A 26,240-nucleotide genomic window follows, 5' to 3' on the forward strand; every position below is an offset into this window, starting at 1 on the left:
TGAAAATTGTCCATTTTAACCTGAATGCAAAAGCTTTGTCTGCCAAAGAGGATGAGAGGAGGTTGAAATACTACAAATCCCAGAATCCACACTTAGAGTGCACAATAGGGGAAAATGCTGGGAATTATAATACAAGAAATATCTAAAAGGTTATGGCTCGCCTAAACACAGGGGTCGGCAACTTTAAACACTCAAAGAGCCATTTGGACCCATTTTCCCACAGAAAAGAAAACATCAGGAGCCACCCTTTCCCGGGCCACAAAACTAGCATATATAGTTGAATAAATGTTCTGTTTTGTTCTGAAACTTTTCTTGTTTTTGGATTTATCCATATTTGACCTACGGGAGTTAAAAAACTCAATAAATTACATGCTGGTAGGTGTCACACATTGGCGGTTGTGACACATATTTTGAGTGATAGGGAGCCACAGCAGAGGGATGAAAGAGCCACATGTGGCTCCAGAGCTGCAGGTTGCTGATCCTGGCCTTGAACATAAGAAACCTATGATGGGGTTAGAGGTGTAGTTGTAGTGGCAATTAGAATTAACTGACCACCAGATGGCACCAAAGATCTGCTCACAATCTCTTTTCTGCCACCTACTGACTGTACAGATTTGTGCCGCCCATTTTTAACTGTCCCACTCTTCCTTGCTTAAGGTAATTTCTTCCACTCATTCGGATGAAAGCCCTGCCATCTTCTGCTTCTGAAATTAAGGAGTCTTCTCTCTTCCATCCTTGGTTATCTTCTTCTTAGTATCTTGTCCTCTTCTATTAGAAAGCAGATAGGTTGGAGAAAGAAATCCCATCTTGAATTCTGTTCTGCTTCTGTTTTAAAAAGTCAAGGGATAGCAATGTAGCCATGGCATAGCCTGCCTCAGTTTCCCCACTCTGTCTGCTGTAGCTAATTGCAGTTCTTGAACCCAGGCTGTGTTAAGTAGAGCAGCTTATTGCCTCATCTTCCTTTCATGGGGCGGTTTCATGAATTCTCTCTCCAAATCTTCTCCAATAGCAGAGGCTGCCACCTTCACCATTATCTCCAGATGTTTTATGGTCTTCTTGGAGGAGAAATGTCCCCAAAAGATACTTCTGTTCAGATGGTTAGTAGAAGAGCCCTCTGAGAATTTATACATCCTAGACCTCTATAATGCTGTCCTCCCTTCCAACTTTATAGATATCCCAATGATCTGACTTTCTATGTTCAATTCCTGGCAGCAATAGCCAATGATGGGGGCCAGGAACTCTACAATGTGATAATAGTCCTTGATCATGATTGATATATATGGGGATGGAGAAAGTGAAGGGAGCAGGTTCCAGCCAGGGGTCCATGTTTCACAACACTTTTCATTTGACTCCACATTGGCTTGATGTGTGTGTGTGTGTGTGTGTGTGTGTGTGTGTGTGTGTGTATCTATGTTTGACATAAGGCTGTACTTATAGGCATGAATATTTCCCGGAAATCTCTTTTTGCAATCTGGGTAGGTGAGCTGTGAATCTGCTGTCCCTTAGCTGAAAATGGATGAGGCAATAAGAGTGATTTAGGATAACTCTTCTTTGGTCTCAGATTATTCCCTCCTGGGACATCTTAGCTTTAGGCCTTCGTGTTCTCATCCTAAAATTTGCAAACATTTGACCATTCCAAGAAATGCCATCGAAAGAACAATACAAGGAAGTTTCACCTGTCACCTGATGCCCTTGGCACCCTGATCAACGAAGGTGGCATTGCATGGGACCATACTCCCAAAGAGTGAGGCAGGAGCCCATTTGGGGGAGGAGAGAAGGGGATGTTTGCAAGATAAACAGGTTTTTTTGCCCCTATACCTTTCCAGGGCAAAAGATCAGGATCACACATGAAGTTCCAATTAAACTAATTCATTACTATTCATTAATTCATTAAGAGAAACAGCAGCCCTGACAAAACGTTTCTCTCTCACCGAAGGCTAACAAGTCCATCTGTTCAGCAGATGAATAGTTGTCTATGCTAGCATAGAAAACTACTCAACTAATGTTTAGCACTGTCTTGGTGCTAGATATGGTTCACCGGAATTCAAGTGGGGTTTGATTCAGCCCATTGTGGCTACATCAAAACTCTAGGCTGATTCCTCTCTTGATTCCACCACCAGTTTCTGCCACTCCTTTTCCTAATCACCTCTGTATCAGGGTGGGATTCAGCCGGTTCGGGTGAACTGGATGGTAATTTTGCCTCTGGTTTGCTGAACCGGTAGTTGGAAGGACTGGCTGGCCCCTCCCTGCCCCTCCCAGGAGTCTCCACGTGGCCCGTTCATCAGGCCAGGTAAGTACAGGGCCTGCATGGAGGCTCTGGGAGGGTGAAAAATGGACCTTCCGGAAGTCCAGAAAGGGCCCTGTTTCCGGTCTCCGGAGGGCTTCTGGAGTTCAGGGGTGGCTGTTTTTGCCCTCCTGGCGGCTTGGGGAAAGCCTCCAGACCCTGGGAAGGGTGAAAATGCTGTGGTGCATACTGTGGTGCAGGAGGCCGAGTAGGTCATGTCCCCCCCATGGCCACACCCACCCAGCAACCAGGCAGAGAACCAGTTGCTGACATTTTTCAGTCCCACCCCTGCTCTGCATCGCCAAAATATTTGGGCTCCCTTAGCGACAGGGGCCTTGGAAGTCCCAAAAGCAATGCTGGAAGAACTCCTGGGTTCTCCTTCAGCCTCTTGTGTCCTCCAGCCCATCCTTCTCTTACTACCCAAAAAGTAGATGTGGAAAAGATTGGATGCTGTTGGAAGAACACCAATCAGGAGTGTGCTGACAACTCCAAGGAAGGTGCTGGGAGAGAAGAAAAATCCAATTATGCATAGCCAGTTCATCATGTTCTGTCAGCTGAATCGGCTTATTAGTAGCTTAATTAGAAACTTCGGTGTCATTTCACGAGGTAGGTTATTGATATTTATCATGTATAAATATCATGGGCACAATCCATTACGGAGGATTAAAGGTAGATGTTTCAAATTTCCACATGTATTTTCCCCTCCCTCTTGCTAATGTAGAAAGGTGTAAACAGTGGAGCCCGTGAGGGATCTGTGGTTTTGAACTTCATAAATATTCTGGAGTATAGAAGGGAGGGGGTATAATGCCAGATCGTTTCTGAGTGTTAAACAAGAAGGGGACCCAGAAAAAAGAATTCAAAACAACAAGAACGCAGTGAACATGAAGTTGGCAAATGAACTGTGGTGAATGCAAGCGTGAAGCGATATATGTTGAGGGGAAACAGCTCAAACGGGCTCTGAGCTAATGATGGCTGACTTGGGAACCTGCTTACCAGGAAACCGAAGCAGTAGAAGCCATGATGGAGGAGTTGTGTTGTGTGTTAGGAAAACCACCCACAGCGACCGAGAAATCCAAGGAAATGAATAGGGTGGGATTCTTGGAGAATCCATCAATCCCTTTTTCATTTATATGGCTGTGAATTAAGGTCATTCACAGCCCGCCACAGCTTCCCCAACTGTCTATGAAGATTCCGACAGATGTCTGCTCGAGTTGCCACAGTCTTTCAGGGGAATGTTGATAAGCACCCACCTTTATCTCCCTTGAAATGCTGCCAGAGACCTAATAGCCAATTAGTTTTGCAAGGCCAAACTTAACACAGATTCAAACAGAACTTCCCAGAGTTTGAACCAACCAGATGAACTAATTGCTTCCTGCAAAGGCTCACACCCGTTTGCTCCTCTTTTATGTTTCATGGGAGGGGCCAATCATCTCCAAGCCTTACTCCCGAGTCACCCTTTTTGTCTTAACTGTTCTTGCCTTCTGGCAGCTCTACGCCAGGGGTGGGTTTCAACCGGTTCGCGGCGGTACCTGCGAATCGGTTGGTTGGCGAACCCGGAAGTAAGTAACTTCCAGGAACGGCGAAGGGCCCGCCCGCCCATGGTCCTTACCCGGTTTTGACAAGTTCTGCACTTCCACGCATGCACAGGACGCATACAGTGCCTGCGCGATCCTCCAGGAGCAACTGGAGTGTCGCGCAGACGCTAGTACGCATGCGTGTACCGTGCGCGTGCATGAGGATGTCGCTGGCCCCGTTCCAACTGAACCGGTTGGAACGGGGCGAGAAACCCACCCCTGCTCTATGCATGCGTGCACTGGGAACAGTGCTGTTCCCCCTGTTCCTCTGCCTCACTGATGTCTGACTCCGGAGGCTCCGGAGGCAGCACAAAACTCCAAGATGGCCCTGGCCCCCTCTCTGCCTCCAATGCAGATCCCTTGTCCGAGCCTTCCCCAGAATCCAGGAGTGGCCCATGTTCCTCCCCAACCTCCTCACTGTCCGGCTCCGCAGGCCACCTGTGGACCACAACACCATCTAGCTAAGGAGATACAGAGGACATTTTCCAGAGACAGGAGACAAATCACCTTGAAATGCTGGGATTTCTGCTTAGGAATGAGAAGTTCTTTGGATTTCAGGAAGGCATTTTTTTTAAAATCATTGAGCTAAGTAGGAGGCCATGTCATAAGTGTTGCAGCTGCCAAAGAACTACAATAATAACAACAATAACAATAATATCTTAGGCTTCATTAACACAGGGGATAGAATCAAGATTATGTGAAACATTAATACCATTTTATAATGCCTTGATTAAGGCCACACTTGGAATATTGCATCCAATTTTGGTCATCATGATATAAAAAAGATGTTGAGACTCCAGAAAGAGTGCAGAGAAGAGCAACAAAAATGATTAGTGGACCGGAGGCTAAATATATGAAGCAAAGTTGCAGGAATTAGGTATGACATGATAGCAATATTTCAATATTTGAGGGCTTGCCATAGAGAAGATGGGGTCAACCTATTCTCCATAGCACTTGAAGGCAGGACAACAAATAATGGATGGAAACTAATTAAAGGAGAGAAACAATCTAGAACTTCCTAGAAATCTTCTGACAGTGACAACTATTAATCAGTGGAATGACTTGCCTGCAGAAACTGTGGGTGCTCCAACACTGGAGGTTTTTAAGAACAGATTGGACAACTATTTGTCTGAAATGGGATAGAATTTCCTGCCTGAGTGGGATGGAGTAGAAGGCCTCCAATACCTCCTTCCAACTCTGTTATTCTGTTAATAAAAAAAAGAGTATAGGAAGAGTCGAAAAGCACAATGAAAGGCACCTTGGCCACATATCAAAAGAGAAAATGAAGTTCTAATTTCTCTCAAAGTACAGGGTCAGCCAGTGCAGATGAACCTGGAGAGATTCCCAATATACATAAAAAAAGAAGCACTTCTTCGGGAAATGGAACTGGCAAACATGAAATACTGTAATGACCACAATTTGGAGAGTTTTGGAAGGCTAGCATTGACCTTTTCGTAGGAAGTCTGCGCCCCAATGGCGGAAATGAATCACTCAGGGGTGTAAACGGGGGGAGGAGAACAGTTCCATGCAATTTGGCACGTGGGATGGCCAATGCATAACGGTATGTCAGAATAAATCAGAGCTACAGCTAGATCCTAAAGTAAGAGAAGAAAAATCTGTGCATATGAAGTCCCTAAGATATGATGTCCTGATAAGTATCACTTAGAACAGAACATGGAACAAAGAACATAAGATTATCAGAATTGGAAAAAGGCCTTGGAGGTCTTCTATTCCAACCCCCTGCTCAAGCAGGAGACCGTATACCTTTGATGGCGACCCTATGGCAAGTGTGCCCGAGGTGGCACGCAGAGCCCTCTCTGTGGGCACGTGCACCATTGCCAGCTGCTCTTCTGATTTCTGGCATGCATGCTGTCTTTGCGGGCACCAGAGTGCCAGAAAACGGCCTGGAAACGGCCCCAAAATGCCCCCAAAACAGACCATTTTTCAAGCCATTTTCCAGGCTGTTTTTCGGCCATTTTTAAACCAAAAACAAGCTGAAAACAGGCCAAAAAACTGGCCGAAAACAGGCATGCATGCGTCATCCAGCTGGTCTTTGGGTTTCTGGTACTCTGGTGCACATGCACACATGCATGCTCATGCACACCGTGACCCGACAAATGCACTCCGACAACACCGTGACGTCAAAAGCGCGCCGACAAGAGCGGGCCAACAAAACCGCACCCACAAAAGCGCGATTAGGGATTTTACATTAGGGTTAGGGTTAGGGTTAGGGTTATAACATTTTCATGTCCCAATATGTTGTTTGTGGATGGCGCCCTTTTGTCGGCGCGCATTTGTCGACGCGCTGTTGTGGGTGCGCTTTTGACGTCGCGGTGTTGTCGCCGCGGTTTTGTCGGCACGCATTTGTCGGGCTCGCATTTGTCGGTGAACCCATGCACACACATGCACACACATTCCGGTGCCGAAAAGGTTCGCCATCATTACCCTATACCATTTGAGACCATTTCAAGCAGGAGACCCGATGCCATTTTAAGTCTCTTCTTAAAAGTCTCCAAGGATGAAGCACTTCAACTTCTGAAGGTAAGCTGTTCCACTGGTTGATTGTTCTCATTGTCAGGAAATTTCTTCTTAGTTCCAGGTTGCATCTGTCTTTGATTAGTACCTTCCTTAATACTTAATACCTTCCTTAATACTTAATACCTTCCTTAATACTTAACACCTTCCTACTTGAGAAATCATTAAAAAAATAACTCTTTACATTAACTTTCAGGCCTGTTAGATTGTATTAAAAATTCAAGATTCTTCTAGCTGCTCAGTTTGGCAAAAAAAAAGTCAGGAAAAAAAAGCTTACTTAATAATATTAGTAAAACAAATGCTGCTATTTTTTCCCCCATTCATACAGTGATTGGGATGATGGTTTGGATTAATGTTTTTATTTTCTTGCTTGTACCTGCTAGAAATCTGCTCACCTAGAGTCCAGAGATAGCTGCCGCCAACACATTTTCTTCCATATCCACAAGCAACTCATTTTGGGATTGGAAGGCTAGAAGATAATTTCCCCCTTTTGCAAGATTCGGAGCTTTTTAACATGCCTTGTCTGAGAAATTTCTGGCAAGCAGGCCTACAGAAATTGAAGACTTTTCTGATCTCCCCTAGGCTCTCAGCTGGAATGGAGATCAAAACCTGCTAGCAATTTAAACTGCAGGGATTCTATTGAAGATAAAGTCATTGTGTTTTGGGGTTTGATGTTTATACGGCATTGATTATTCAGAATCTTAGGCTGATCTATTTGTTTGACTGTTGTCATCCAGGTCTCGGATCTGGGCTTAAGGGCGATAATCTCGGCCTCTTTTGCAATTTCCCTTTTGTCATGCAAAGATCTTGAGATGTAACTCAGAAAGAAATTATAGAATGCAATATAATGGCAGCATGATAAGTTTTCTCAGCAGGGTATTTGTGTGTGTGTGTTTGTGTGTGTAGGCAACTAGGATAATTGCTTCAGTAGTGTGTGGGGAGCAAGACCTATTCAACCTTTGCTCACCAAAACAACTTTCAAAGAACTTTGCAAGCCGAACCATCTGCATAGCACTGTAGGGAGTTAGCATCTACCCTTCTAGAAAAATGAAATATCTTAGGAAATATTAAAAGGGCAGAATATTTCTCCTAAAAGGGAGGCAGAAACTCAGCTCCCACCATCCTCAATAGCCCACAGCAGATGTCCTCACTTAAGAGATAAAGAGATAGCTAGGTCTATTCATAGGCAAGTGTCCTCACCCAAGATCCAACAACTATAGGATTAACTCTACTACTCATCTCACCACATGCACCTGGGAAGATTACATTACCAGCAAGAGTCAACCAAGCCTGGGACTCAGGACAGCTTACAGAGTTGCCCTTCATGGCCCCATGGGAGTCTGACAAGCAATCAGAATACAAGCTCAAATTCAAAAGCCCAGAGAAGGTATAAAACTCAGGCACTCTCAGCATCTCTTACCTTTTCTTTTCTTCACCCAACATCTTCAAGGCACGTGATCCTGTCCATCATTAAAACCATCTTTCCAAGCAGCCACCATGTTTCCAGTGTCTTTCTCCCCACTTGGAACTGAACCCAGGTGGACATTTCTTCCAACAGCACCTTGAGCTCAGGAATCTGAGGCACGGTAAATGGATGATGATCCCTAACCCCTTATCAACTGGTCTGTGCATTTTTAATTTGTAGTACAGTAGGAGATTGTGTGTATTTTCACAGTGTGTGCCACCTTGATCATGGCGAGGGAGGGAGAGAGGGAGGGAGAGAGAGAGGGAGAGGGGGAGAGAGAGGGAGGGAGGGAGGAGGGAGGGAGAGAGAGAGAGAAGAGAGAGAGAGAAAGAAAGAGAGAGAGAGAGAGAGAGAGAGGAGAGAGAGGAGAGAGAGAGAGGAGAGCAATGCAGCCATGCAAAAATGGCCATTTCCTTCTCAACCCAGCACGGTGTGTATGGAGCAAGCCCATTGTGGTTTTAAAGCCTACTGAATACCTCTGGAGTAGGGGTGAAATTCAGCAGGTTCTGACCAGTTCTGGAGAACTGGTAGTAGAAATTTGATTAGTTTGGAGAACCAGCAAATACCATCTCTGGCTGGCCCCAAAGTGTGGTGGAAATGGAGATTTTGCAATATCCTTCCCCTGGAGTGAGGTAGGAATGGAGATTTGGAAGTACCCTTTCCCTGGAGTGTGGTGGTAATGGACATTTTGCAGTATCCTTCTCCTGGAGTGGGGTGGTAATGGAGATTTTGCAATATCCTTCCCCTGGAGTGGGGTAGGAATGGAGATTTTGCAGTATCCTTCCCTTGGAGAGGGGTGGGAATGGAGATTTTGCAGTATCCTTCCCCTGGAGTGGGGTGGGAATGGAGATTTTGCAGTATCCTTCCCTTGAAGGGGTGGGAATGGAGATTTTGCAATATCCTTCCCCTGGAGTGAGGTAGGAATGGGGATTTGGAAGTACCCTTCCCCTGGAGTGAGGTGGGAATGAGGATTTTGCAATATCTTTCCCCTGCCATGCCCTCCAAGCCACACCCATGGAACCGGTAGTAAAAAAAAATTGAATTTCACCACTGCTCTGGAGTCTTCCCACCTCCGGAGAGAACATCATGGGTTTCAAAGAGGAAACCAACAAGATTTATATTATACTTGGATACAGCTGTGAGAGATGCATTGAATTTATGGCAATGTTCTTATAGACTCTGTAAAAATCAGAGTTGGTCCTGAAGGGATTTTGATTGCCGTTTTTGAAATTTTTAAAAAGAGAACGCTCTTGGGAGAAGGCTGTTTACCGATGCATTGCGCATCATATGGTCTGCATTTGTTTTTTTTAATTTATGCTCTTCCCCACACATGCTGTACATACAACACATGCTGTACATACAACACATGTGCTGTTTCTCGGGCCTGAAGGGCTCAATGGAATAAGACATTAGTAATGCGGCTACACCTAAAATAAATCTGAAGATAACACTGTAAAATCAGAGTTGATCCTGAAGGTATTAATGATTCAATACCTTCCAGTGTGTGTTCCAATATCTCAGGGGTTGCCACAGAGAAGAGGGGGTTAACCTATTCTCCAAAGCACCAGGAGGCCAAACAAGGAGCAATGCATGGAAACTAATCAAGGAGAGAATCAACCTAGAACTAAGGGGGGGGGGGATTCCTGACAATAAGAACAATTCATCAGTGGAACACCTTCCAGAGGTTCATGGATGCTCTATCATTGGAGGTTTTTAAGAAGAGATTGGACAACCCTCTGTTTGAAATAATATGCTTTTCCTGCTTCAGCAAGGGGTTGGACTAGAAGACTCCAAGGTCCCTTTCAACTCTATTATTCTGTTATTCTGTTAAATGAGTGAGAACTAGTGCAATTTGTTTCCTCCCAAGTCCATTCAAATAATGCATCCAGATAATCTTGCACCCCATTTTTTTTTCTTGCTGCTTCTTAAGCCCTAACCATTTGGATAGGTTTTGGAATTCTCTCTGGACAACGTGTTTTCATTTAAAAGGGAATCTTCTTTGTGAATAAGCAGGCATTGATAAAGGTAAAAGGTTTCCCCTACCCAGTCATGTCTGACTTTAGAGGGCAGTGCTCATCTTATTTCTTAGCGGAAACAGCAGGGGTGGGTTTCAACCGGTTCGCGGCGGTCCCTGCGAACCGGTTGGTCGGCGAACCCGGAAGTAAGTAACTTCCGGGAACGGCGAAGGGCCCGCCCGCCCACCCGCAGTCCGTACCCGGTTTTGATGAGTTCTGCGCTTCCACGCATGCGCAGGACGCATACAGCGCCTGCGTGATCCTCCAGGAGCAGCTGAGCGTCGCGCAGACACTAGTACGCATGCGTGCACCGCACACGTGCACGAGGATGCCGCTGGCCCCGTTCCAACCGAACCGGTTGGAACGGGGCGAGAAACCCACCCCTGGGAAACAGCCAGTGTTATCCAAAGATATTTTTCATGGTCATATGGCCATGGCTGATGCCCATGGAATAGAGTTGGAAGGGACCTTGGAGGCCCATGGAACCTCTGCGTACAAGCCACCTTCCCCCTCCTATTTATCTATTTGCATTTGCATGCTTTCAAACTGCTAGGAGCTGGGGCAAGTAACAGGAGCTCACCCTGTCCCACAGCGCTTGAGTCTCGAACTGTCAACTTTCTAGCTGGCAAATTCAGCTAAGCCACTGAGACCCCATTGAGGCTAAATGAAAAATAAATAAAAAAGTGAGTGAGAACCGATGCAATTTCTTTTCCATCCAAACGATGCATCCAAACAATGTTGCACTCCGATTTTTTTTTCTAGCTGCTTCTTAAACCCTTTGACCATTTGGAAAGATTTTGGACTTCTGCCTGGACAGAGTGTTTACATTTAAAAAGAATCTTCTTTGTGAATAAGCGGGCATATGGTCCTCCTATTAGCAGAAGATCTGAAAGGGGAAAAGGGGCACTAAAATGCAGAAGGAATATGGCAAGGCCTAAGCAGGATTTAAGGCAGGAAACATTGTGCCCAGGCTGTGTGGCAGGGTTCACAAAAGCTGCTTCAGCCAACTCATAGACTGGGGATGCTTGGCCAGAATTTGAATTCCCAACCAAGGGAGCCTTCAAAATTTAAGAAGCGGTGGAAGGAAAACTAGAAATGTGGCCATCTTCTCAGGGTCCTTCATGAGTAGAATGTGAGCTATGGAGATCTCACACGGGTGTCTGATCCAGAGTCTACTGCTCTCTACTGATTTTGGAGCACCAACTCATTAGGAATTTTTCTGAGGAGGACTTTCTCCCAAAACATCCAACAGAAGACAAACCGTGAAGCTACCTAAGATTTCTTCCAACACTGATTTTTTCCCCATTTGTGCTTCTCATAGATCAATCATTCCCCTTCTTTCTACTTGCTTCCCCTCCCTCCTAAACAGGACAGCCCCAGCATACCTCAGAGCTTCAACTTCAATCGTTGTGGGTGCTCCATCACTGGAGGCTTTTAAGAAGAAACCGAACAGCCATTTGTCTGAAATGGTAGAGGGTCTCCTGCTTCAGAAGACCTCCAAGGTCCCTTCCAATTCTGAGGTTCTATGTCCTACCTTGTCATTCTATGAAGACCTTGGTCTTCTTGGGTGGGGCCAATCCATTAGAAGCTTCAACACAGTATTTTTCAATCTTGGGCACTTGGGGATAGGTGGACTTCAACATGGGGAATTCTGGGAGTTGAAGTCTACATATTTCAAAGTGGCCAACATTGAGAGACACTTACACAAGACCTGAAATAGACTGCTGTTCACACAGCACAACATTAGAATTGTGCCCGAACCTCCCAGCAATTTTCTTCTTCTCCTTTCCTTCTGCACAACAGAAGGTTAATATTCAGCATTCAGGTCCAAGAAACGATAATCCTGCGGCATTAACAAGCTTACTGCATAATTAGTTGCATAATTCGGAAAGGGCAAGATAATATAGCTGCCATTTTAAAGTCACGGCTAAGTGATGAAGTTGATGGAATATCGTTTGCAAATAGACCTCAGTGTTGAAGGGTTGCTCTTTCCTTTAATTTGCTAACAGAATATTGAAAATTGATGCCCTCATCTTACTATGAATCAAGGGTTTCTAACCACATTCCACAATAGGACATAGGGAGGGGGGGAACCCCAACAGATCTTAAAATCCATGATTTGTTTTGAGGTCAGTTTAGGCAATTGGCATTATTGACCCAACCTATTAAAAAAACATTGAGATTGCCTTTAAAATGTGAATGTTTTAACCTTCTAAGGTTGGCTTGACCGGAAATTTTTCTTTCTAAGTGAGAGTTGAGTTTTATGGTAGCTGTCTGATGTTTTCAAATCACAGGAACCCACAGATAGAATATACGGGAGGAAACAACATGGAGGGACTTTCAGTTCCAATTGAGGCATTTGTGTTGTTTTGAAAAGGTAAAGGTTTCCCCTGTCCAGTTGTGTCCAACTCTAAGGAGTGGTGCTCATCTCCATTTCCTAACTGAGGAAGCCAAAGTTGTCCGAAGATGCTTCCAGGGCCATGTAGCTGGCACAACTACATGCCAAGGTGCATGGAATGCTGCTACCTTCCCACTGAAGTGGTACCTATTTGTCTGCTTGCATTTACAAGATTTTGAACTACTAGGTTGGCAGGAGCTGGGGAAAGAATGGGAGCTCACCCCATCTTGCGGTACTTGGGTCTTGAACTGCATCCTTTTGGTTGATCACTCGACCACCTTAAATTCTAGACATTGCATCTGCTTTGTGTTGTCCCAAGGCAAACCCTTCTTACCAAATCTTCATCACTCATCAAACATCTTTGAAGAACTGTTATGAGGAATCTTCTCCTGTTTCCTCCCCTCACGTATATCAGTTGTATTTTTCTACCCTATATAGACAGGCTTCCTGGCAACAACAATATTTACCTCTTAAATATTATTATCTTTGTCATTTAAACAATTTTGATAGACAAGACCTCTGCCAAGGGAGATTGAGTATACCCTCAAAAATACTCAAGAACAGAATTGATACTGACCTAATACAGGAGGAACAGTTGCATTTGTAGACAGCCGGTATGTACACTAGCAAAAAGATAGCACATTTGATTTGTTTGTGTGTGTTGTGTTTTAATTCCAGGGCAGCAGTAACATGCCTTGGAAAGACACACACACTTTGTTGCTTTGTTGAGTCTCACTCTATGGCAGTTATTTATTAAAAATGGGGTGGGGGAGAACTCTAAACTTGCGATTTGATAGTGCTAATGGAGAAGGCACATTATACTCAGAATTGACAAAGGAAAAAGAAGTAGGAACTTCTTTGGGTCAAGATCTGAAGTTCAACTTCTAGAAGAACTTTTTTTTTAATTTTGACCCATGGTGACTGGTTCAGAGGAGGTATTCAGCAGGTTCTGACCAGTTCAGGAGAACCGGTAGCAGAAATTTTGAGTAGTTCAGAGAACTGGCAAATACCACCTCTGACTGCCCCCTTCCCCATCTATTCTCCACCTCCCGAGTCCCAGCTGATCGGAAGGGAAGGGAGATTTTACAGTATTCCTCCCCTGCCATGCCTTCCAAGCCCGCCCACCAAGCCATGTCTTGCCCATTAAGCTCCGCCCCCAGAACCCATAGTAAAACATTTTGAATCCCATCACTGAACTGGTTCATTATTTAGATCAGGGGTGTCAAACTCATGTCATCATGGCGGCGGCATGGGACGTATCAGGACTCCCCCCTCTTTGCTTCTCTGATAGCCCTGATTTAGATCAAGTACTCTAATATTTGTGTGGCTTGAATATTTGCGTTGGGCAACTATTATGGTGGACCTGCCCATTTTTATCTGATTGCAGATGTGTTAAAGCCTCAGTCACTTGAGCGAAGTTTATTACCACTTCTCTAAGACACAATAGAAGGTATTTCTGGCTGTAGAGACACACCTTTCATTGTTTAAACTGTATGTTCTTTTAATAAATTCTTGGGAGCTGTTCCTGGGACCTAAACAAGAATAAGAAATACATTGATGGCATATGCAGAATAGAGGGACTGGGCCCATCTTAATGTTGTTACAGAGCAAAATTAAAGTCACAATGCTGTTGTTAATCAATTGTGTTTCCTTGATTCCCAGCACAAACGGACCCTCGTGGCCTATCTCCCAGACAGATTAAAAGCGACAGTGACGATGATGACCTACCCAACGTGACTTTGGATAGTGTGAATGAGACTGGATCCACAGCCCTCTCAATAGCCAGAGCTGTTCAAGAGTAAGTATGGAGTCTTCAGGCTGATGCCAAAGGTGGGAATACCTCATCAAATGCCATTCAGTAGACAGCCAACCTCTGATTGGCCGGGCTCGGTTAGGGGTGGGGTTACTTCAAATGACAGAGGAAACTCAACTGATGATACTGTATTTGAAAGACATTTCTGTTGTCTGAGCCAACTTAAAGATGACTTCCGGTAGATCTTTCCTGCTTTGCAAGGAAACATTAGTTTTTTCTTTCTTTCTTTCTTTCTTTTCTTTTTTCTTTTTCTTCTTTCTTTTTCTTTCTTCTTTCTTTCTTTCTTCTTCCTTCCTTCCTTCCTTCCTTCCTTCCTCCTCCTTCCCCTCCTCCTCTGTTTTGAGTGCTTTTTGGAAATGAAGTGTACCTCTTCCAGCATACAAAGGCTTTTTCAAAAGTGTTGTAGGGTTGGGGAGAAGATTTTTTTCTCTGCATCCCTCTGAGCAAGTGATTGGATTCATTGCAAAGAACGTCCATTCCTTCTTGAAGGAATAGTATAATATAAACTATATATCTATAGTTCCTGCTTGGATAGATGGTGCAAATACTCAGTGAGGCTTCACACTTTTTTTACTATCAGATCACTTTGTTAGCAGAACAGAACTCGGAGTCCTTTCTGCAGACAAGTAAGAGATTTTCGGGGCAGTTTCATACTGCTTTGAATATGAGGTTGATATCTGATTTATTTTAACCACATTGTATTGAGCAAGCCAGAATGAGTCTTTGACACAGGCAAGATGCTCATAGTTGTTTAAGGCAATTTCTAGCTCCTTTTGCCTCTGTCTGTTTGGTCAGCAGCACCCAATGGTTTTGAAAAATTGCTAATAGAGGACAATTTTCCTTGCAAGTGTGTGAACTCTCTTCTCACAGACACACTTTCTGTTAAGTCAAACAGATGAGGGTTGGTTGTATTTTGGAGATTTTGTGCAATACTTTGTGAGTGGGCAGAGAATTGAATTTTTGCTTGTTTGTGAAAATGGAAGCGTAAATCATCGCTGTCATTTAACCACCCTATAATCCTTTGCAGGGTGGAGTGTGGGAAACTGAATGGAACTAGCAGAGTGTTTTAATGGCCGGATGCCCTTCCTGGTCGCTAATGCAGAGTTCAGCAGACATATTGTCAGTGTGCCCAGAGGGAGAAATATCTGCCTCTACCTAGAATCTAATTCACAGCCTCCTGATTGTGAGGCGACAACTCCACCTCTAGGCTACTGAAGCACTCCAAAGTGGGAGCATAAATAAATAGCTAGTTAAATTAGCAATTATGTGAAGGAAAAGTAGTTCTGGGTGCTTTTGGTAGGGTCCTCTGCAATGCTAGTTCAGCCTGCCTCCTCTTGTTACACAGGTTGAATCACTCTTTCTCCAAGATATGTATTTAGGAATGAAGGAGAACTTGACAGTCAGTTCCATTCCTGGAATGGAGTCTCTAATTCAGATTTGGGCAGAATCCAAGACTAGCATGGTCAAGGGATGTTGAGATGTTGATCACAGTTTAAAAAGAGTTGGAAAAACTCCTAATAAATCATGTTTGGTGATAGAGAGGATCAAATTAGCTAAATGTAGGGCTTGAAGAAGCTCACAAAAAGCACAAAAAAAGGTGAAATATTATACTTTGGGATTGCAGCTCTAAGAGTTACGTTATGTGGCTATGTACTAACAAAGCTCTAAAAAGAACTACATGGAATTAAGTTGTTCCAAGTGCCGTCTTCTCCTTTTGAGTTTCCCATCTGTGGAATCACTTTTTCGTGTTTCCTTCCTAGTATAAAAATAGCTATTTTATGCATCGGCATGCAATGTTACTGAACTATGGATGACCCTCCCTTGCCTCTGCATGTGTGTTTAATTCGGTGCATGATCAGAGGCATTAAAATGCTGATGCTAGCAAATGTTCCTCAAGGAACAAAGGCAGGAATGTGTTCCCTGCAAAGCAATCCAAATTTAGAGGATCAGGGCAGAGTAAGGCCAACAGGACAGAGCAGGGAAGCCAGAGGAGATAATGTACACCAATTGATCAGCAGCATTGTGCCCTTATCTTCTGTTGGTTCTGGAAGGAAGACAATGGTAGTGTCATGCCCACTTCGGAACCTAAATCTGCAGGGGGTGGGGGGAGAGAGACGAGCTGGAACCTGAGCTGACAGAGATTGAGGGGGTGGCTTTGTTGGCTTTGGAGGAAAATGGGGAAGGGCAGGGCCAGTCAGGCCAGGGTCTTTTAGGATTAGGACAGCTTGTAGACATGAAGAAACAGGGGCAGGATGAACATGAGACGCAGAGCTCAGGCGAGAGCAAGGACCACCACCTCCAGATCCAAGAGCTCAGAGAGTGGAGAAAAGGCATGAACAGCACAGACTGAGCAAGCTACTCACAAGGCACACCTGGGGCATGAGACTTAAGGAGACGCTGTGGGGAAGGGCATTTGTCTGGACCAAATTTTGAGTTCCTGAAGTGTGAGTGCCAACGTTGCATTATTTCTGACTTTTTGGGCTAATTACCAGGATCCTCTGCTTCCTGAACTCCTTGATTTGCCCTGCTGGATTTATTGCTGTGCAGCCTTGGTGTACACAGGCCTGGGCTGGGCTATTTGTAGCCAGAGGCTGCTTGAGGTGTGTGTGTGTGTGTGTGTTGTGGGAGGGGTTGACCTCACTTTGCTCTGGGACTGGCCAGAAACATGGGAGTATTGGGGAAATTTGGAGCAATAAAGGGCCGGTTTGAACTGCCACTTCAAACTGGCAAATTGGTGTTATCTCTGTGCCATGCCCCAGGTCATCACAGGTAGGCAGAGCCTCAAGGCTCCTCAAGAGCTGTTATATTGAAGCCAACCAGAACACGAGAGAGATCCTGGGGACGACGATGTCAAACCCTACCTATACCTGGAGAGAGGAAAGGAGGCTCTGTTTTTGTGGGACAACTCGAGAATAAAAATGCTTAATTCCACTTCTAGCAGTTAAAATGCAAAGGACCACTCTGAACATTTGCTCAAATGCCTACAATGGATGATACTGAATTTGAACATCCTCTATAAATAACCGTAAATGAAGAGAGAAGTGGTTGATGTGGCAAAGGTGAAGTGCACTATCTCCTCATTACTATGCCAGGAGGAGAGTTTCTCTGCATTAGAAGTCTCTTTTACTGCCTTAATGTTGCCATGTTGGTTGGTTGGTTGGTTGGTTACTGGGTCGGCTGTTTATTCATTTGTTGTTTTTTTCAGTGAAGACATTGGTCAAGCTTGGAATAAGCAGAAAGATACTTTTCTGCGTTCTCATTGTTAATTTTCCTCGGAATCATTTATGGAAGCCCGTTGGGAAGACCTGAAGTTGACCGAGAAGGGACAGTCCCTGCTCAGGTGTGCAGATGAACCCCTAAGCAGAACATTTTTTGTGCTCTGGGGAGAATGGGGAGATGCTTCTTCTCCTGCTTGCCGAGTATGAGGGAGATGTCCAGTCAAATCTCCCAAAATCTTCTGTAGCTTTTGCTCCACCCAGATTCTTCCAGTTCAGAGAGGTAGAAATGAATGAAGGAGGAGCTTCCTCCAAGACATGGAGCAGTGATGGCTAACCTTATTGTCCTCCCCTGCCGAAAGTGGCCCACGTGCGCGACAAAATGCACACGTGTCTACACCCACAATGCAATGTGTGCATGATACACGAAACCATGCAACCCGCCTCCTGTGCATGCACGCAGGACCCCACGCCTAGCAGGGCCTCCCTGAAGCCTCCTGAGCCTAGCAGTTCCTCCTGAAGCCTCCTCAGACCAAAAACGGGGTGTGGCAGGTTGCCGCACACACACACACACACCGTGCTTCCCCTTGCCCCCTGTACATGCACAGCCGTGACCCAAAAATGAGCTGGCCAATGGGAGGTGCACACGCATGTGTGGTAGTGCTGAACTGGGGCGACGGTTCGAGTGGGCTCCATGGGCCACCTATGGCATGTATACCATAGGTTCTCCATCACGGACATCGAGGCATACTCTCCTACTTTGCATTAGAAATAGCTCAAAAGTTAGGATCCAGAAAGGCCGGACATCAGAAAGACCGATTGTCTCAAAGTGCTCTGAAGGATCCTTGCTTGATCCTTGAGCCGCATGGAATTCATTTGGGCTGAATCCTTTGCCTGCTGCATGTCGACCCAGAGTCCCTTGTTTTGAGGTTAAATTCAGCAAAGTAACTCGTTGAATGCTGGGATGGCAAGGGGAAGGAGCCCATTGTTCCTCAACCTTGGCAACTGTTAGATGGCTGGACTTCAATTCCAAGAATTCTTCAGCCAGCATCTGAAAATTGTCAAGGTTGAGAAAGTCTGGTCTAACCCTTTGGAGAGAATCACTTCCAGGACTCCAAAGGCAAGCTGACCTCCATGAACCCACATAGAGTAGGGTAGAGTAGAGTAGAGTAGAGTAGAGTAGAGTAGAGTAGAGTAGAGAGTAGAGTAGAGAGTAGAGTAGAGTAGGATAGAATAGAATAGAATAGAATAGAATGAATTCTTTATTGGCCAAGTGTGATTGGACAAACCTGTTAGCACCAAATTTGTCTTTGGTGCATATGCTTTCAGTGGATAAAAAGACAAGAGACAAAAGACAAGATACATTCATCAAGAATCATAAGGTAGAGCACTTAATGATAGTCAGAGGGTACAAATAAGCAATCAGGAAACAGTCAATACCAATATAAATCTTAAGGATACAAGCAACAAAATTACAGTCCTGCAATCCTAAGTGGGAGGAGATGGGTGATAGGAATGATGACAAAATTAATAGTAATAGCAATGCAGACTTAGTGAATGGTTTGACAGTTTTGAGGGAATTATTTGTTTAGCAGAGTGATGGCGTTCGGGGGAAAAACCTCTTCTTGTGTCTAGTTGTCTGGGTGTGCAGTGCTCTACAGCGTCGCTTTGAGGGTAGGAGTTGAAACAATTTATGTCCAGATGACCAGTATATGCCCATGTGATAACTTCTGGTTGTCTTCAGCCTTCAGAACTGATTTTCTTCCAACAGAGTTTGGAAGAAGCATCAATTTTCATCACTCATTGCAATGGGGGCTAAGCAAATAATAACTGCTTCTATACTGTTAATGTAATAACTCAGTAAGTTAAATTTGGCAAGAAAGGAAATACTGCATACATTTCACATTATGTATCTTTTACGGACCCCACCCTCCACCCCAATTACAAGGAACCATTTTTCCCTCTTGAGTAAAAGCTACTCATTTTCCAAAGAATTCTACAATAACATGCAGCTCTTTTTAGCAACCCCAGTGATTTGAGATGATGAACTCTGGGGTCTTTGGTGCTCTCTGAGCTTCCTTGTTTTCTTGTAGACGTCTCATTACCCTAACTAGGTAACATCATCAGTGCCAGTAAGGAGTAGTGTTTGATGTCAGTTTATATTCTGGTGAGTTGCTTGTTTGTGTGAGTTGGAGAGGACTTAGAGATTCTTTGGTTCAGCTGTTTACTGACGGCTCTTTGGCAGTTTCTGGATTGTGATATTGTTTACTTAATGTCAAGCTTAGAAGCCATGGGGGATAGGACCTCAAGCCTGCCACATATTCAAACATAGCTACTATGGGAGGAGGGAGGAGGGATGGTATGGAGCTTGGAAGATGTGTAGCCATAATAACATTCCTTCTCAGAAAGTCAAGGTCACCTCAGCTGCACCTGGATGGATGTGGATGGGAGGAATCTTCATCCATGACAGTGACTAGATTGGACCATTTGATGGACTTGTGGGTGTTGGGGCAGGGTCTTGAACTTTCAACTGGGTGGGGGAAACCTGGAAGCTTTCAGATTTGGGTTTTTCCCAGATGTGCCAACCTGGCTCTTCTAATAAGTTGGTGTTTTGAGAAACTTCTTGCCTCGAGCTATTATTTCATAGAGGATGCTATTTGGAACCCTGACATTTACCATATTTTCAGAGTATAAGATGCATTTTGCCCTCAAACAAGAGAGTGAAAATCTGGAAGCATCTTATACGTTGAATACAGCATTTTTGGCCTACCAAAACCCCACCCCCTTTGAAAAAATGAATGTGCAGAGGGTTTGGGAGCCTTGCAAAGTGCTCCAGAGGGCTGGGAAGGGCTGTTTTTGCTCCTTTTTGCCCCCCCCAGCCCTCAGGAGCACTCTACAAGCCTCCCAAAGCCTCTGAATGCTCCTTTTTTTGGTGCAAAAAATGGCCTGTTTTTGCCCCCAACCTCCCAAAGCTCTGCATGCCCTTTTTTTGTTAAAAAAAAAAAAAAAAAACCTAAAACAAGGCATACAGAGGATTTGGTAGGCCTGCAGAGTAGAAATACTTTTTTTTAATTAACCTTTTCAAAATCATGGTGCGTCTTATACTCTGGTGCGTCTTATAGTCCAAAAAATACGGTAATTGTTGCTGTGAAATAAACAATACCCCAATCAAGAAACTGCCAAAGAAGCCAACAGCAAACAGCCCAACCAAACAATCTCTAAGACTACCGCCCCCGCCCCCACCCACACAGATAAGCAAGACACCAGGGGTGTCAAACTGGCAGTCCTCAGATGCATCACAGGCAGGCCATATCCATCCCAGTTCTGCAAGTGGGAAAACATCACAAAACATCATGTGACGGCAATGTGATGTGGCAGGTTTAATACCTGTGCACTCGAATATAAACTGACAGCATATAGCACTCCTTAGTAGGACTGATGATGTTACCTAATTAGGGCAATGAAACATCGGCTAGAAAAGAAGCAAGTTCATAGAGCACCAAGGATCCTACAATCCTTGTCCTCCTCCTCTTCCATGCAAACCCTACTCCCTTCTAGCACTGATGATGTTACTTAGTTCGGGTAATGAAACATCTGCAAGAAAGGAGGAAGCTGATAGAGCACCAAGGATCCTACAGTCCCCCTCTCCCTCCCCTCCCCTCCTCCTGCTCCTCCTCCTCTCTTCTCCCTGCAAACCCTACTCCCTTCTAGCACTGATGATGTTACTTAGTTAGGGTAATAAAAGGTCTGCAAGAAAACAAGCAAGCTCAGAGAGGACCCTTGTTTCAATCCAGAGCTAAAAGTATTTTCCTTTAATGATGAGCTATTTCATACAGGGTGTGTTGAACCATGGTGAAAGTAGCTACATGCGTATGAACCATGAATGAACTGAATTGCTATCTTCCCCAAATCTTCTGCCTTTTATATTTTAAGTAGCTTCAATGTGCTCCTCCACCCAGCAGGATTGCCAGTATTATGGCGGTATAGGTGGCTGGAGTTCCCTACCCGTGTATAATGTGTAAAATAACCTTGAAGCAACCTGAAAATCAAGATTGGTATTCTGTACAAATCAAATTATTGCATCAGTAGCTGCTTATTTTCACTGGAACTGATCTTAGCTTCAACATCAATGTGCAATTATTTTTTTCTTTCATATCAGAACTCAAGGTAATAATGGAGAAGTGTTTTGTTTCATTACAATTTTAAAAAGTATTGCATGCTTGTTTACTAGGAAAGGGAGTCTACAGATTGACAATTTTCGGGCCATGATACATGCATTGAAAACTGCCAGCTTCCCTTGATCCCTCTTGGGCTAAGTGCTGGTTTGGCTAATGAAAAGTGATGGATTTTGAACCTGAGGCATGCTGGGGGCATACTTTCAGGTTTTTTGGGGGTGCTCTGTAATATATAATTTAAGAAACAATGACTTCCAACAATTGCTCAACTAAGAATGCCTGTGCTAGTTTCCAACAGCGATTTTATAAATGACCCCTGTCAATAATCGTGATTAGTCATTGCAATTCCATACCTTGTGCACTGAGACTTGTCCCCAAATAAAGTTGCTTCAGATTTGAACACAAAACTCTTTTATTTTCCAAATATATCAGAACTCGTGTTTCAGGAATACTACCCTGTTTCCCTGAAAATAAGACCTCCCCAGATAATAAGCCCAATCGGGCTCATGCACTAAAATAATCCCTCTCCTGAAAATAATCCCTCCTCGAAAATATTGCAACACAGCAGCAGCCATGAGGTGACCATGTTCGCTGCCTCCTGCACCTCAAAAATAATAAGACCTCCCCCCAAATAAAGCCAAGTGCTTATTTCAGGGGTCAAAAGAAAATAAGACCCTGTCTTATTTTCAGAGAAACACGGTATTCATTTTAGGAAAGAGTGAGAGTTCCATGTGTGCTAAAATAATATTTATGTGATTCCATGGATGGTTCAGTTCTGTGTAATCAGAAGACGACATTCTGCATGCAAGGCACTTTTGTTTTTAACCTGGGCTAGTTAAAGTCTAAACTAATGATAGTAGTACCAGAGCAGGGGTGTCAAACTCAAGGCCGGGGGCCAGATCCAGCCACGGATTGCTTAGATCTGGCCTTTGGGGTCGCCCTAGAATAGGGGTCAGCAAACTGCGGTTCTGGAGCCGCATGTGGCTCTTTCATCCTCTGCTGCAGCTCCCTGTCGCTCAAAATATGCGTCACAACCGCCAATGTGCAACACCCGCCGGCATGCGTTTTATTGAGCTTTTTGACCCCTAGTAGGCCAACTATGGATAAATCCAAGAAAAGAAATGTTTCAGAAAAAACAGAATGTTTAATTCAACTACATATGTTAGTTTTGTGGCTGCTCAGGAAATAGTCAGGCATGGGAAAGGTTTTGTGGCTCCCGGTGTTTTCTTTTCTGTGGGAAATGGGTCCAAATGGGTCTTTGAGTGTTTAACATTGCCGACCCCTGCCTCAGAAACAGCAAAGAGCCATCCTGAAGTGCCTCTGCCAGCAAAGACGGACCATGACTTTTGCTGGAAGAGGGTTGAAGGAGGCCGTCACAATTAAAATTGGAGCTTACAAAGGCCACAGGTGGCACTCCTGAGCTCCGTTTTTGCTGGAAGAGAGTTGCAGGTAGCTGTTGCAGCTGAAAACGGAGCGTGGGAGCCTCTTTTCTCTGGCAGAGTGCTCGGGCCACCACCAGCGCCCATGACATGAGTGACGTTAGGCTAGCCATGCCCACTCTGGCCACGCCCACCCTGTCCTCCCAAAGTCAAGCACAACCCTGATGCAGAGCTCAATGAAATTGAGTTTGACACTCCTCTACTAGAGAGTACTATATCTACTACTAAGTCTAATACTAGGGATGGTACTTATAAAAAGTATTTTATGAGTACTATCACAGCATGGCACTGTGCTGGAGTTGGGCAATCACAAAAATAATTGTGGGCTGGAAAGCAGAGTATGCTTGTCTGTACCACTGCTGAAAACATTGTAAGTGTTTCATTGACTAAAGAGCCATGGTGGGGCAGGGATTAGAATGCAGTATTACAAGCTGATTCTGCTCACTGCCAGGAGTTCAATCCTGACCAACTCAAGGTTGACTTAGCTTTCCATCCTTCCAAGGTCAGTAAAATGAGGACCCAAATTGTTGGGGACAATATGGAGACTCTGTAAATTGCTTAGAGATGGCTGTAAAGCACTGTGAAGCGTTATATAAATCTAAGTACTATTGTTATTGCTAAATGCGAAAGGAAAGGGCTAAGGATCAGGGGCGAACTCAACTTAAATTCACTACCAGGTTCGCAAATGTGAGTGCATGATCGCGCACTTGCTTCGCTCACACATGCCACCTCCACGCATTCACAGGACCTTCCGCCCATGCACAGGGTGTCAAACGTGGGTGTGATGACATCCGGGCGGGTGGGTAAAGCCTCCCACCGCCACCGCTACCAGCTCACCTGAACCGGATAGAACCCGCTGAATTGCATCACTGCTAAGGATCTCAAAATGCAGACAAGCAGGGATGAAACATTTCTTGAAGAACCTTTGACCCTGCACCATTCAAAGCGTCAGTATTTGTCATTCACTGAAATAGTTTGGCTTTGTGCAGTTAAGTCTTCAGTATGACCAGTTCCTGAAAGGATTGGACATTGCCCCGAAGTTCTCAAAGCTCACAAGATAGAGAAACAGTGGTGGTTTGGAATGAAAACAATAGAGTTGGGCACAAATCAGGACAGCTGTGGGGCACCAGCTGCTGTGGCTAAGCTAGACTGATCTGTGCACTAAGAGTCAAACTTGGCTTGAGACGGGCACTTCTTATCATTCGTATTCAGAGTTTGAGATGGGAGAGAATGTCATATTTTAAATCCATTTCATTTGAAAAGCTCCCTTTCTGCCAGAATTTTGCAGATAAAAACAAAGCGCTTGCTGTGATATTTTAAATTTTCACGTTTGGTCTTTCATTTTAAATATGGAGATGACATTCAGACACTGCCTGCCCCATCATCACTCTGAAGTCCAACAAAATTCATTGTATCACTCGGTGGGGATTGACAGTGTAAACATGACTTTGGGTAGCTCCACAAACAGGGTAGGCTTCCGTTTACATCAGGACTTTGGCTACTACCCACCAAAGTTGCAGAGAGTTGATGTAGGAAATTTGCTGAAGAGGAATTCCGTTTAATCTAAACTACCATATTTTCAGAGTATAAGACGCACCGGAGTATAAGACGCACCAAGATTTTGAAGAGGCAAATTAAAAATAAAGGTTTTGCACTCTGTAGACCTCCCAAAAATGGGCCGTTTTTTTGTGAAAATGGGAGCATTTTTTGTCAAAAGAAAAGGGCAGGAATAGCCTTTAGGAGGCTTGTAGAGTGCTCCTGGGGGCTGTCCCCCCCCAAAAAAGAGCAAAAAATGGCCCATTTTTCACAAAAACGGGCGGGCATGCATAGCCTTTAGGAGGCTTGTAGAGTGCTCCTGGGGACTGGGGTGGGGGGAAGCAAAAATGAACAAAAATTAGCCCGTTTTTCACAAAAATGGGTCCATTTTTTGTAAAAAAAAAAAAAAAAAAAGGCATGCATGGCCTTTAGGAGGTTTATAGAGTGCTCCTGGAGGGGGGGGGGGGCAAAAAAGAGCAAAAGTTGGCCTGTTTTTTGCCTTTTTGCCCTCCCCCACCCCCAGGAGAACTCTGGAAGCTTCCTAAAGGTTATGCATGGCCATTTTTGCAAAGGGGGAGGGATTTCGGGAGGCCAGAAATGCTGTATTCAGTGTATAAGACGCACCCAGATTTTCACCTTCTTTATTGAGGGGAAAAGGTGCGTTATACTCTGAAAAAATCGTATATATCTAAAAACCATTCATCAGATGAAGTTTTAAGGGAATGGTTGGTGAATGGCCTTTGTGTCATTGGAAGGATGGTCTGGCTGGGTTTTGACTGTCCTTCAAAGAGCGTGACATGAAGCTACAGGAAAACAATAGGAAATAAATAAGGAGCAAAAAACAATTTGCTAACCACGGCACTAGAACCAATGACTTGAGAGTTTGGGGTTGATTCATTTTGCCTTCTAGCATTCCGGGGACTTTTGATTAAGCCTAGATAAATCTCTCCTGTCGTCCTACAATGTTTGCTTTTTCTTCAACAAGTTTCCACTGGTCTTTTTTTGAAAACTATACTAGTAGTAGTTGTAGTAGTTTATTGGTCTTGTATGCCACCCACTCCTGAAGGACTCCAGGCAGCTTACAATAAACAAGGGAAGGGGATAAATAGACAAAACAACACTTTAAAATACACAACATTCATAGTTACCGTGGGGCTGGGTACACAGTTTGTAGCTGTTTTTGTTTATGTATGAACTCATGCTTACTCGGTGCTCTCAATGTCTGTGAAGAATCTCAATAATCCGGGTCATGTTTGAGCACCTTTGGGATACTCAGTGCTCTGCGTTATGCACGTCTTTGGAGGCTATTACAAAGACTCCAGGCAGGACAGTGGGGATAGTGACTTCACCTCTGTTTTTGGTTGAGAAAACTGAACTAGCCAGTGTTGGAAGAATGCTTCCCCTGTCCTTAGTATAACTCTATCCTCAAGCACCTTATGCTTCTGTTGAGTAAAGGAATTGCACCCTTCCTCCTGTGTTAAGCATCAGGGACACATTTGCTCCTTATCTCTATTTACTCAGCTTATTCCAGCCACAGAGCAATGAGACGTCCCTAATTTAGGGGTGGTGGATTTGATGCATGGGATGCATTGATGTCACCAAATTCAATCCCCATTTATAGTCTTTATTCTCCCCCAGCCAGCTCTTCCATTCTGCTTTTTTTTTATTTCCTTCCCTTTCCCAGTCTTCCTTTGGCCTCGCCACTCGCTTCCTGTCACCAGATGGGCTGCGTTTGGCAGCTGCCGGATCCAGGTGCCAGTCCCTCGACTCTGGCTTTCTCTGCTGGCACCA

The 26,240-nt window shown here is 44.5% G+C and overlaps 1 protein-coding gene across 1 annotated transcript in view; it reads left to right on the forward strand.

Annotated features, from left to right (window-relative positions):
• The window catches only part of KLF12 (Kruppel like factor 12), a 260,582-nt gene that overhangs the window by 165,768 nt on the left and 68,574 nt on the right, over positions 1 to 26,240 (forward strand). The window contains exon 4 of the mRNA XM_032226929.1: positions 13,934 to 14,069. Coding sequence (XP_032082820.1) covers positions 13,934 to 14,069 — 136 coding nt within the window. The remainder of the gene's footprint in view (positions 1 to 13,933; positions 14,070 to 26,240) is intronic.

The sequence above is a fragment of the Thamnophis elegans genome, chromosome 11, assembly GCF_009769535.1.
Source record: "Thamnophis elegans isolate rThaEle1 chromosome 11, rThaEle1.pri, whole genome shotgun sequence".
NCBI lineage: Eukaryota > Metazoa > Chordata > Lepidosauria > Squamata > Colubridae > Thamnophis > Thamnophis elegans.